At 39.1% G+C, this 13,763-nt stretch overlaps 1 protein-coding gene across 9 annotated transcripts in view; it reads right to left on the reverse strand.

The window, feature by feature from the left end:
* The window catches only part of HDAC9 (histone deacetylase 9), a 938,800-nt gene that overhangs the window by 858,171 nt on the left and 66,866 nt on the right, over positions 1-13,763 (reverse strand). For all 9 annotated transcript variants that reach the window (XM_073238726.1, XM_073238727.1, XM_073238728.1 and 6 more), the window contains exon 3: positions 228-343. In XM_073238726.1, coding sequence (XP_073094827.1) covers positions 228-249 — 22 coding nt within the window. In that variant the 5' untranslated portion in view covers positions 250-343. The remainder of the gene's footprint in view (positions 1-227; positions 344-13,763) is intronic.

Consider the following 13,763-nt stretch of genomic DNA (forward strand, 5'->3'; position numbering starts at 1 on the left):
CTCAGATAACAGTGCAAACAAAATGAGTTGCCTAGAAAGCAAACTGGGTTTCATAATAGAGAATTAGCTGTAGAACACAAAATTCAAAATTCATTGTATCTATCAATCTTCATCAGAAAAATAAAAGGCCTTTCATGACTTAAACTGCTTGGAGTTTAAGCCCAAGCACACAAAGCAAGACCTTTCAAGTAAAGTCTGTTTATGCTTTAAGATGGAACCAGACTGACCTGGAGGCACTGGCGAACTCATTATGGGAATCAGGGAGATAGAGGATTCGAGACTAGAGTCACAGCCTTCCTTCAGCCGGCGGTGTCAGTCCACGAGGGGCTGACAGAAGAGAGACCTAGAATGTAAGAAAAATGGATGAGTATCACTTGGTTATGTCAAGTCACACAGGAAATGAAACAGAGACCTGGCTTTGAGTCTCAGCTCAGCTCAGCCACGGTTCAGCCATGGCGCTTTGAGGCATTCACATCAGCCTTCCAGGTGTCTTGTCTTCTTCCATAAAAGAACAAATTTACCAGTCATGCTTGAAGCATGAACACCAAAATTAAATAATAGGTATGGAAGGAATCTGTGAGTAGGAAAGCACTCCAGATAATTATAATTAGTTTCCTATTTATTATTCACTATAATTAGTTTGCTATTATTATTATAGAAATTAAACATTTTTTGGAATTCTGGATATAAATATCTTATTACATGCTACTCTTAAATATCATTGTCAAAGATTTCCTTCTAGAGATAGGACCTCATGGTGGAAAAAATCTCAATGGACTAAAAAAGGAACAAATAGGCCATAAACTATAAGAATGGCAGAAAACTCCCATTACAATTTCTATTTCTTCTTGAAGCCTTTTGCAGTCTTGTTCCAGCCAAAAGTAATAATAGCCATAGTTCTTCTAGGAGTGGTACTTACAGAATGGACTTCTGGAAAGGATTTAAGGGACTTTCTGTTTTTAATTTGAATGTACTCTCACTTCTAGACACTTCAGCAAAGGAAAAACAATTGGAAGGACATTTTCCTCACAGTTTACTGGAATGTCAAAGTTTAAAAAAAAAGAAGAGAAAGAAGAAGCTCTTAAAGTTGCACTTAATGAGTTTCTTACTAAAATAGTATATCCCAATTGCACTATTTTTATAGGCAGAATGCTTTAACTCTGAGATTTGTACATCTCTTTATCTTAAGAATCCAACATATTTATTGTGACTCGTTTTCCCATCAGTATTTTGAAAGTGTTATTACTATTTTTGCCCAAATGTATAAGCAGGATATAAATACATATTTCCTTTGAAGAACTGTATCACATCACTAAGAATACCTATAATACTTCAAATGGTCTCTAAATACAAATACGCTACTTATTAAAACAGTTAAGTAGAGTCATCAGTTCTAGCAAGCTATTTCTCATCACATCTTAGGGCTGGATATATATTAAGTGTTAGGAACAATAACATGTATATTTTTATAAACCTCTTTCAAAAATTAAACTGATATGCTTATATTACAAGCATTATTTAAAGTATCTTAATTTCCATGTTGATATGAAAGCAGTATTTCTACCAAAAATGATGAAAAATGAAGAGCAGAAAACTCTTGATTTCTGTATCAGCAAATAGACATTCTGACATTAGCTTCTAAATAAAAAGACGTCAATGTCATATTTTCAAGTAGCATCATTTGCACAGTTCTTTAGTCACAAAGTACTTTTAGATAAATCACCATATTTGATACCATTTTCACATCAACTCTGCTAATAGATACTTGCAACTCTCTCCTCCCTTTAGAGATGAGAAAATTGAGATGTCATCTGCTTGATAATTAAAAGGTAATAAACCAAAGTCAAAATTAAGACTAATATTTGAATTTGTAGATGTTCTAAAATTAATGAGTGTAGGCTTTGACTTTTTTGGGATTTTTATGTTTTCATATTGCAGCCTGAAACATTTCATAATGGCACTTGATACATTCTTGATTTTAAATGGCATGGTTTGATTTTTAAATTAAGAATAGCCAAAAGCAAGGAATAGGAAATCTAAGAGAATGTAAGTGAATCTACATTGAAAGGTGCCTTTCATTAGGGCATAGTTACTCTGTTTAAAAAAATTTCTTTTAATCCATAATGTCACTTTGTACAATGGATATTTTATTCACAAATACAATTCAATTTAACCAATAATTTCCAACAGTTTAATGGTGATAATACCAAAGTCAAAGTTTTGCTACTTGTCCCAAAATCTAAAATTATGACGTTTCTTTTACTACATTCTTCTGCCATTAATTTCAACAAACATATACAACTATTCATGACATGCGATTCACATCGAGTTACATAATTGTTGAGTTTTGCCTTCATAGCTCTAGACTTGAGTTGCAAAGCAAATCTCAGTTGGAAATTTAAATTTGGCTTCCAAAATATAATCATTAAATACCTTTGTTAAATTTAAACTATTCTCTTTGCCATTCAACCTTTTCAACTGCCTAATCATGGCATATTCTTTTAACATTATAAAAGCTGTGTTACCTGAGCACTGTTACAAAGAAAATTAATATGTATTTCTATGTTGCTAGTACTAGTTTCCATTTATTGCATCTCCACTTCCAATGACCCACATTAAACCAAAGTTACCACGACTACTCTAGCTGCATTCCTGAAATATGGCCATTTAAAGAGCTCTCCCAAAATGTCCCACGGGTTTCAATCCTTTACACATACGTGTACATTGTGTGCATTGTGTGTATATATCTGTGTGCATCAGGCTACAAAAGCTGCCCTTTCCTCATGGTCTATAAAATCAACAGATTTGCAGCCCTATTCACACCTTTAAGCACAAAACTGATACAGAATTTTACACAGATTAAGACCATTCTTGGCTGCCTGGAAAAGAAAGAGGGGTCAGTGGGGAAAAACTGTCAGTGAAAATGAGAAATTCATTCTTAATTTTTCCCACACTTCTTTATCCAAATGGGCGGTAGAGAAACAGATTATTTTCTCAGAATGAGGAACTTTTCCCCTACTATATTAGTCACCCTTATGATAAGCCTGAACTAAAAATAATAAGAAACTGGCCTTCAAGTGGGTAGAGAAATGAAAAAAAGAAGAAAAAAACCTGTGAGTACGTATTATCAAAGCATATCTGGAATATCTACTTTCAGTTAATAGTTTCAATTAACTTGCACATTAACTTGTCCAAGCTATAAAAATAGATATGTGCACATTTAAGGAGATAAACACAAGCACAGCAACAACAAATTTGCTGCTCTGAATCTTCAACCTACTGAGATCCAAAAAAGGTTTATTTTGGTTCCTGACTTCCTTGCGCTACCTGTATTCACAATAAGGGATTGAGTCCTTGCTTCAAAAAGATCACCTCTGATTATAAATTGGTCAGCTGCCTGCAAGTAAATTACTGCTATAATATCCTGGCATGTTATATTGTGCAGCCGTCCAAAAGAGTGACGCCTTACAAGGTCTTAGCTTGCCCGTGAGGCCGTGGAAAGAAAGGGCACTAACACACTCCCCTGCCTGGGCCCGCAGTGCTCTCATTAACATCACTGGGGTAGTGGTGCCACTGGCCTTTAACCAGTCCACCTGGGTGGCTTGTCCCATAGTAATAACATGGCAAATAAGCAGAGCTTTATAGGTCACAAAGAATTTACATAGGGAGTAACTCCTCTGATCTTCATTAACAGCCCTTTGGAGTAGACTGAGTAAGCCATTATTATTCCCATTTTACAGTTGAGGAATTTGAGGCTTAGAGAAATTCAGGGATTTACCCCCAGACATGGGGGAGGTAAATGGGAGGGCTGGCACAGCTCCTAGCCCAGTGTCGCTGTGTTGCATAACAAGACATTATAAGCCATTCTAGTAGAGCCACGGGAATATCAAGACTCTATCTAATCATCACAATTTCAGCAATGACTCATTGAATTACAAGTCTTCTATACTAAAGAACCTGTCTAGCCACTGAATGAACTGAGCTCAGTCACAAAAAATGATAAATCAAAAAGTTGGAATGAATGTCTAGAAGAATTTTCACGGTATAAGCTTTCAAATTTTAGACTTCATGTTCCTACCACAATGTTTCTTCTGATTTTCTAACTATAGTGTGAGCTTCTTATTACATTTTTATTTTTTATGTTTCCTTTTGGGAAATTTGAATTTTTTTGGACAGTGTGCCATGAAGAAAGCAAAATGCTTTTGTAGTCTATGTAACTAACAAATACTGTGTCCCCATGTATATATATCTTTCCCAGATTTAGGGCAAGTGGTAACACACAGCTCAGGCTACAGAACCATTCACACTTAAATGAAGGTCCTATTCTTAGATGGGGCCACTGACCTCAATGTCTCTACAGAGTAGGCTCCACTGAGGTGACTCAATTCATAATATCCACTGTACAGATAGTTTATTGCTAGAATAAGCCTATTGTTTCAATGCAGTGAATATTAGGAGCATCATCAGACCCTCAGTCTCTCTCTTATGCCTCAGAACCTGAAATTCCAGCATAATTTCATCCTGAGAGAAAAACACTACAAAACTGTTTCAAACATTCTGTTCAATTCAACGAACTTTTATGAAGGACATCCAAGACACTCCATTATCCATTATGGAAATCACAGGTGCTCTTTCATTTCTCTGTTTCTCACGTTTCCCATCAGGAATCACCAGAGCCAGTACACTGGTGTCTTAAAAATATCTTTCAGATCGGGGCCCTCCTTTCCATTTCAGTGAGTGCTGCCTTAGCTCATGTCATCGTTCACTCCTGATTCGAGTCTTTATCTAGCCTTCTCTCTGGTATCCCTGCTCTAGGGAATGTATGAATGAATGAATGAATAAAACTCCTTAGTTGGCATTCAAGCTCCTTCACAACTCATTTCCTCCCATCACATTTTCTCTCCTTCCTTCTTTCCCTCACACATAACTCAGTGGTTCCAGGCAAACTCTCATTATTCCTATAGTGATATTCCACAGTGTTAACTACTGCAGAGGAGCTGACAAATCAGAAAGAATGCTGCCCATGGGGCTGTACTAATACATATTCGCTGACTTCCAGTCCTGAGTATTCCTGAAGAATACCACTCATATTCACATTTCCATGCTTTTGTGCCTCCTTCTGCAAAGGACACTATCACCTTTTCTCTACCTCCCCAGCTCCAATTCTTTAAAACCATGTTCAAATGAGAATTCTTAACCAAACACTACAAGTAATAGGTCAGCTTCCTCACCTGTGTTCCCACTGTATCTTGTACCATATCTATAATAACAACCCTTATGTTAGATATGAATAACACCTCTTCTGTTAGTGAAGTACTTTTATCCACCATGAGACTATGTTTCTTGGTTCAGAGGCTGCACTTGTGCATCTCAGTAACCCCACACACATAACACAGGGCGTTGGGACATGCAGTTAGGCAATAAATTCTTTATGAATGAGTCACCAAAGGGGAACAACTAAACCAATGAATGTGTAGTTGCCTGACTTTGGGACAGAATCATTTGTCTAATTTGTTAGTATCTGAGTTCTGAAAGAGTAGACCAGTCATTTGATTTGAATTAAAGAATGAAAGAAAAATACTCTGGAGTTTGGGCCACCATCTAGGAAGGTCAGATCCATATGGGGTGGGTGCCTTCATGGATCAAGAAAAGACATCAGACACCCCAAAACAAATTTTCCTGTGAATTATGTTGTCCAAAATAGTGTCATCTCCTAGGCTTTGAAATTGAAGTGCTTTCTCAGATCCTTAGAAGGATTCAGCTTCTCACCTTCTTATTAGCCTCAACTTTTTCTCCTCCAAAGGAAATCCTTTCTTTATTAGACAACACTACAGCCTCTTTATTATAACATCAAAATAACCAGCATTCATTAAGACACAGGACAATGGGACACAGTGATGTAAGGGTGATTGCTCACCTTTAACTTTGGTAGCAGAAGCAGGACTGTGCAAATAATGCATATGACAATACTAAAGTTGTCTGAAGCAAAAGGACCCTGGGGACTGGGAAACTGATGGGCACAGGGGAGAGCCACACCAGCCACAGAGTTGGTGACTTAACCTCCCCAATACCCCGGCAGATACCCAATGCTCCAAATCACCCAACACACTGGCCAAGACTGGCACATCCACTCCTTCTGGCTCATTCTGTCTCCAAGCTGTTACCTACTTGAGAATGTGGGTTTCACTGCTCTCATGCTTGCCAAATGTTTGACAACTTCATCCTCAGAGTACAACTAAGAGCAGAATGTGTCACCTTGAGGGCCACATATTTCACTGTATCTCTGTGCTAAGCTCCATTCTAAGACATCCAGGAGAGCCATTTAAGCACAGGCTGCAATGTGGGGTGTAATAGAGAGCAGGGAATGCAGCTCAGGAGGTTAGTTATGCACATATTTTGCATTTTTAAGATAGGATTCACTAGTCTATACTATAAATATAACTCAATGGTAACATCTAAAAATAGATAACATAATCAGGAATGGTCTGCTAGATATTTCATTTCATAAGAGGAAATTCTGCCAACTATAGTACCTGCATTAATAAAAATAGATCTTTCTGTAGTAAGCCTTGAGTTCTAAAACACTGGTTTCCAGGACCCAAGTCACATCCCAAACAGCTTCTATATAATAAAGACTGTTTTATCAAAAGGCTTTACTGCACTGATTTTTATTGGGTCATCTTTCAAGGCCCCTACCTGTAACTTCCCTCCTTGGACAATAGGGAATAGGGAGTCAAGGCCAACATTATCAGCAGTTTGAGCTTAAAAGGAGAATCACAATGCCCAGAAACTGCAGGACATACAAGGCTCCTTTTAGGTCATGGCAAAGGGGTTGTTCAAAAAAAAAAAAGCTTTTGTCTACCTGTAAATACACACGAGACAGAGGTCCAAAATAGAATTGCGACAAGGAAGTAACAGTCGAAGTGAAGGAACTTGTAACAGACACTCTCTGATACCTGTGCCGCAGGAGGGCTTTGTAACCTGTACACTATAACCTCTGCAGAAAAGTGCTCTATCAAGCATGCCTAATACAACCTGGCTCCCAGGTGACTGCCTTGCCTGTGCGGAGGCATGGATTATGATCAGCTAGCCACATACAAAAGAACTTTATCCATCACTGCAATTTAGATTGACATGGATCACTTTTCCAAATTTCAACAAGGAATACATTTTTTTTAATGTCTGTGATTTCTTTAATGCTGCAACCTACCTCTTGAAGATCTGATAATCCCTTCATGCAGCATAATACCCACGTAAAATGTCTCACTAGCTGAGTGGCATGGAAGTCAATTAACCTTTCCAAGCCTTAGTTGCTTAAAACATGAATTACTTAACTTACCAGGTCATTGTGCAGTTTGGAAAAAAAATAAAATGTAAGGAAATTGGTAAGGAAAAGGTGCTCAAAAATTTTGGCTACTATTATCATTTTTAGTATAGAAATTGTGTATTACTTTAGGCCCAGTTCCATTCCAGGAGAACACAGCAACACACGGAGCCTCTCACCCCGGAACAGAGCTCTGCGGCACAGCTATTTCTCATTCTCACTCCACTAGGGTTACAACAGGGATCCAATTACTAGAGCTTTTTTCCTTGCCTTGCCTTTCTCTTTGAGGAGGCAAACGGGTGCTCTATAGAAATACCCTGAGCCATCCTTTGCTTGTGAATATACCCTGTTTACCTACTCTTTCACTGATGTTACTCATGTATTTAAAAAAATCACTTGGGTATCGAAGTATACATAAAAGAGTAAGTTAGGAACAACTATAACTTATTAACAATCTAAAAAGAAACATGAAGTATATTCCCTGAGTATTGTATAATCCTTCTATAAAGAACTTTTCTATCATTTTAACAGATCACCTTGGGAATTTCAATATGCGTTACGGCCTGTTTCTATTTAGGGAAGGATTTCTCTGGCCTTTTTACTCTCTGCTTTATCTATTGTCAGTGGTCAGTCCAGTTTTAAGCCAGCTAAGTCCCATCTCCAGACGAGCACAGATGAGCACCTCCAGTGAAGAAACAACAGCAGAATATGATGACCGCACAATGAAGAAAAAGACAGGATGAGCCTTGAGTGCAGGGCCACTGCCAAAAGCTGTGAGGAGCACATGACGCCTCCCCAAAGATGGGCATGTTGTCATGCTTCCTTTTACTCCTCATCCCTCTAATGCTGACCCTCTTTCCCACGAGCCTTCTCTAGGATCTCCTCCAATCAAGTAGGTCATTTTACTTCTCTGATCCTTTTCCAAAGAGCTCCCTTCACTAACAAGTTGAACCAACCTCCCATCTCCCCATCTGTATTTCCTTCTCATACCTTCCCAAAGAACTCTGTTTTGTACCCAAGATTTATCTCAATCCCATCCTTGTCTGTTCTTTCCTCACCTATGCTTTTTCTTTTTCTACAGAAGCTTTCTTTGAACACTCCAATATTTTAGCACACACCTAAAATTTCCAGAACATACTGATATGCAAAAAATGAATTAAATATCTTGTTCTTTGAATTAGCCATACCAACTAGTACTAGCTTTTCTAAATTGCACAAGCTTTAAATTTATATCCAAGTTAAGATCAGCCCAGGTTCATGCTATGGAACTTGCAGCTGCATTTAGCACAGGAGCAACAGTTTTAACCTTGCTTGAATTTAACATGTACTTACTGAGTGCTCACTATGAGTGTTCACTACAGAGCTAAGAGGTCAGCTCAGCTAGCTCCTCCCTCACAGATTTCACAACAAGGATTTCTCAGAGTGTGGGCCAAGGACACCCCTGAAAAGGCAGACTCAGATGCTTGGGACTTACCTAAGAACCTCCGGAATCAGAATCTTCTGGAAAAGGATCCAAAAACAGCATTTCTAACAAGCTTCCACAATGATTTTTAAGCTAAATATGAGAGCCACTGGAGAAACACATACATACATGAAAAAGTAAGAAATTAAAATATAATATAGAGAGAGTAACACAGTGAAAAATACACTGGTTTTGGAGTCTGACAGACCTTAATGTAAATTCCACCTCTCTGATTTTCTTGCTATACAGTATCCTCAAAGGCAAATTACTTTACCACTCTGATCTTCAGTTTGCTCACTGGCAAGATGCTGGCTCTAATACCTCCTTGCAGGATCACTGGAGACAAATGACAATATATTGAAAATACCTAGGAGTATAATGCTCAATAAATATCAGATATTATTATGACATTCAGGAACTCTGTGCTGCAAATTCCCCTGGAATTGTAAAACACCAAAGCCCTAATAGGTATTACTTCTTAAAAGGAATGGGGAGAGGAGCCAAGATGGCAGAGTGAGTAGGGCAGTGGAAATCTCCTCCAAAAACCATATATATTTTTGAAAATACAACAAATACAACTATTCCTAGAAGAGAGACCAGAAGTTACAGTACAACAGCCAAGCTACATCTACATCTGCAAGAACTCAGAGCCTCATGAGGGGGGGTAAGATATAAGCCGCGGCCCAGCGGGACCTGAGCACACCTACCACTCCAGCTCCCCAGCAGGAGGAGAGGAGTTGGAAGACGGAGGGAGTGGGAGCCCTGGACTGCTAAATACCCAGCCCTAGTCATCCACACCAGGAGCACAGGTGTGCTGGATGTTAGGGAAATTGAACAGTAAAACCTGCAAGTGGGTCCCCACAGCCAGCGCCCTTGGGACAAAAGAAAAGTGAGTGGTTTTGGAAAGTCTTAAAGGGACAGGAGCTCGACAGCTGGACAGAAGCGTCCTGGCACACTAAACCCAGCAGCTGGGAATCCCAGGAAAATTCAGGCTCTCCAGTCCCCTGGGAAGCAGCACAGCTCTGAAGCCCCTCATGGCAACAAACAGACCCCTGTCCATTCCCCCTCTGGCACAGCTCCATCATAGCAGGGGAGCAGCCTGAGAGTGGCCATGCCCACAGCAACCACCCAGCGCCTCCTCCACAACTGCCAAGACCAGACTCAGAGGCCCAGCCAGTGTGCACAGACAGAGTAAGCCGGGACAGGGCGCCAAGGGTTGCTGTTCTCACAGGAGAGCACACACGGCACGCCTGCCCTTCACCACAGGCCTTTGGGCTGCCCCCGATGGCTCCCCACTGGTGGTGGTCCAGGAAATAAAACCAGAAGCTGCTCCCCGTGTGCGGGACATCGTTCTCCCAGGTGACACATGCACCAACTGGCTACAACTAATTCTATAGCCATGAAAAGGCAGAAGAATCTGATCCAGTTGAGAATCACCCAGACAACCCCCAAGAGGGAGCCTGGGGAGATAGATTTAACCAATCTTCCTGAAAAAGAATTCAAAATAAAGGTCATACCCATGCGGATGGACCTGCAGAGAAATATGGAAGAGCTAAAGGATCAAGTTAGGAGGGAGAATACAGAAATAAAACAATCCCTGGGAGGACTTAAGAGTAGACTGGATGAGGTGCAAGAGGCCATTAATGGAATAGAAATCAGAGAAGAGGAACACAGCAGCAGGATACACATTCTTCTCAAGTACACATAGAACATTTTCCAGAATAGACCACATACTAGGCCACAAAAACAGCCTCGGTAAATTCCAAGATTGAAATTCTACCAACCAACTTCTCAGACCACAAAGGTATAAAACTAGAAATAAATTGTACAAAGAAAGCAAAAAGGCTCACAAACACATGGAGGTTAAACAACGTGCTCCTAAATAATCAATGGATCAATGACCAAATAAAATAGAGATCAAGCAGTATATGGAGACAAATGACAACAACAGTACAAAACCCCAAATTTTGTGGGACGCAGCAAAAGCAATTCTAAGAGGAAAGCTGAGGCAGAGAGAGATAAAAAGATCTCCAGGAAAGAAAGAATACTAAGAGAACTGTGTGACCAATCCAAACAGAACAATATTTGCATTGTAAGGGTACCAGAAGTGGAGAGAGAAAAAGGGAATAGAAAGTGTATTTGAAAAAATAATTGCTGAAAACTTCCCCAGACTGGGGGAGGAAATAGTCTCTCAGACCATGGAAGCCCACAGAACTCCCAACACAAGGGACCCAAGGAGGACAACACCAAGACACATAATAATTAAAATGGCAAAGATCAAGGACAAGGACAGAGTTTTAAAGGCAGCCAGAGAGAGAAAAAAAGGTCACCTACAAAGGAAAACCCATCAGGCTATCATCAAACTTCTTAACAGAAACCTTAAAGGCCAGAAGAGAATGGTATGATATATGTAATGCAATGAAACACAAGGGCCTTGAACCAAGAATACTGTATCCAGCACGATTATCATTTAAATATGAAGGAGGGACTAAAAAATTTCCAGACAAGCAAAAGTTGAGGGAATTTGCCTTCCACAAACTACCTCTACAGGATATTCTAAAGGGAATGCTCTAGATGGAAGCACTCCTAAGGCAGAATAGATGTCACTAGAGAAAATAAAATCACAACAAAGAAAGCAGACCAACCAAATACTAACAAAAGGCAAAAAATAAAATCAACTACACACAGAAGCAGTCAAAGGAAACACAAAAGAGCACAGAATAAAACATCTAACATATAAAGAATGGAAGAGGAAGAATAAGAAGGGAGAGAAATATAGAATCATCAGACTGTGTTTATAATAGCTTAATAAGTGAGTTAAGTTAGATGGTTAGATAGAAAAGAATCTATCCTTGAACCTTTGGTAACCAAGAATCTAAAGCTTGCAATGGCAATAAGTACATATATTTCAATAATCACCCTAAATGTAAATGGACTGAATGCACCAATCAAAAGACAAAGAGTAACAGAATGGATAAAAAAGCAAGTCCCATCTATATACTGCTCACAAAAGACTCAGCTCAAACCCAAAGACATATACAGACTAAAAGTCAAGGATGGAAAAACATATTTTATGCAAACAACAGGGAGAAAAAAGCAGGTGTTGCAATACTAGCATCAGACCAAACAGACTTCAAAACAAAGAAAGTAACAAGAGATAAAGGACATTATATAATGATAAAGGGCTCAGTCCAACAAGAGGATATAACCATTATAAACATATATGCACCCAATGCAGGAGCACCAACATATGTGAAACAAATACTAACAGAATTAAAGGAGGAAATAGAATGCAATGCATTCATTTTAGGAGACTTCAACACACCACTCACTCCAAAAGACAGATCCACCAGACAGAAAATAAGTAAGGACACAGAGGTACTGAACAAAAACACTAGAACAGATGGACCTAATAGACACCAACAGACCTCTATACCCAAAAGCAGCAGGATACACATTCTTCTCAAGTACACATAGAATATTTTCCAGAATAGACCACATACTAGGCCACAAAAACAGCCTCAGTAAATTCCAATATTGAAATTCTACCAGACCACAAAGGTATAAAACTAGAAATAAATTGTACAAAGAAAGCAAAAAGGCTCACAAACACATGGAGGTTAAACAACGTGCTCCTAAATAATCAATGGATCAATGACCAAATAAAATAGAGATCAAGCAGTATATGGAGACAAATGACAACAACAGTACAAAACCCCAAATTTTGTGGGACACAGCGAAAGCAATTCTAAGAGGAAAGTATATAGCAATCCAGGCCTATTTAAAGAAGGAAAAACAATCCCAAATGAATAGTCTAAAGTCACAATTATTGAAATTGGAAAAAAAAGAACAAATGAGGCCCAAAGTCAGCAGAAGGAGGGACATAATAAAGATCAGAGAAGAAATAAATAAAATTGAGAAGACTAAAACAAAAGAAAAAATCAATGAAACCAAGAGCTGGTTCTTTGAGAAAATAAACAAAATAGATAAACCCCTATCCAGAATTATTAAGAGAAAAAGAGAATCTACACATCAACAGAATCAGAAATGAGAAATGAAAAATCATGACGTACCCCACAGAAACACAAAGAATCATTAGAAAATACTATGAGAAGCTATATCCTAAAAAGCTGGAAAACCTTGATGAAATGGACAACTTCCTAGAAAAATGAGATATCACCTCACACCAGTAAGGTTGGCTACCATCCAAAAGACAAACAGCAACAAATGTTGGCGAGGTTGTGGAGAAAGGGGAACCCTCCTACACTGCTGGTGGGAATGTAAATTACTTCAACCATTGTGGAAAGCAGTATGGAGGTTCCTCAAAAAGCTCAAAAGAGAAATACCATTTGATGCAGGAATTCCACTTCTAGGAATTTACCCTAAGAATGCAGCAGCCCAGTTTGAAAAAGACAGATGCTCCTCTATGTTTATCGGAGCACTATTTACAATAGCCAAGAAATGGAAGCAACCTAAGTGTCCATAAGGAGATGAATGGATAAAGAAGATGTGGTACATATACACAATGGAATATTATTCAGCCTTAAGAAGAAAACAAATCCTACCATTTGCAACAACATGGATGGAGCTAGAGGGTATTATTTACGCTCAGTGAAATAAACTAGGTGGAGAAAGACAAGTACCAAATGATTCCACTCATATGTGGAGTATAAGAACAAAGAGAAAGCTGAAAGAACAAAACAGCAGCAGAATCACAGAACCCAAGAATGGACTAACAGTTACCAAAGGGAAAAGGACTGGGGAGGATGGGTGGGAAGGGAGGGATAAGGGAGGGGATAAAAAGAAAGGGGGCATTATGATGTTATGATTAGCATGTATAATCGGGGGGGGGGGCATGGGGAGGGCTGTGCAATACAGAGAAGACAAGCAGTGATTCTACAGCATCTTATTATGCTGATGGACAGTGACTGTAATGGGGTTTGTCGGGGGGACTTGGTGATGGGGGGAGTCTAGTAA

Source organism: Manis javanica, chromosome 6 (assembly GCF_040802235.1).
Source record: "Manis javanica isolate MJ-LG chromosome 6, MJ_LKY, whole genome shotgun sequence".
NCBI lineage: Eukaryota > Metazoa > Chordata > Mammalia > Pholidota > Manidae > Manis > Manis javanica.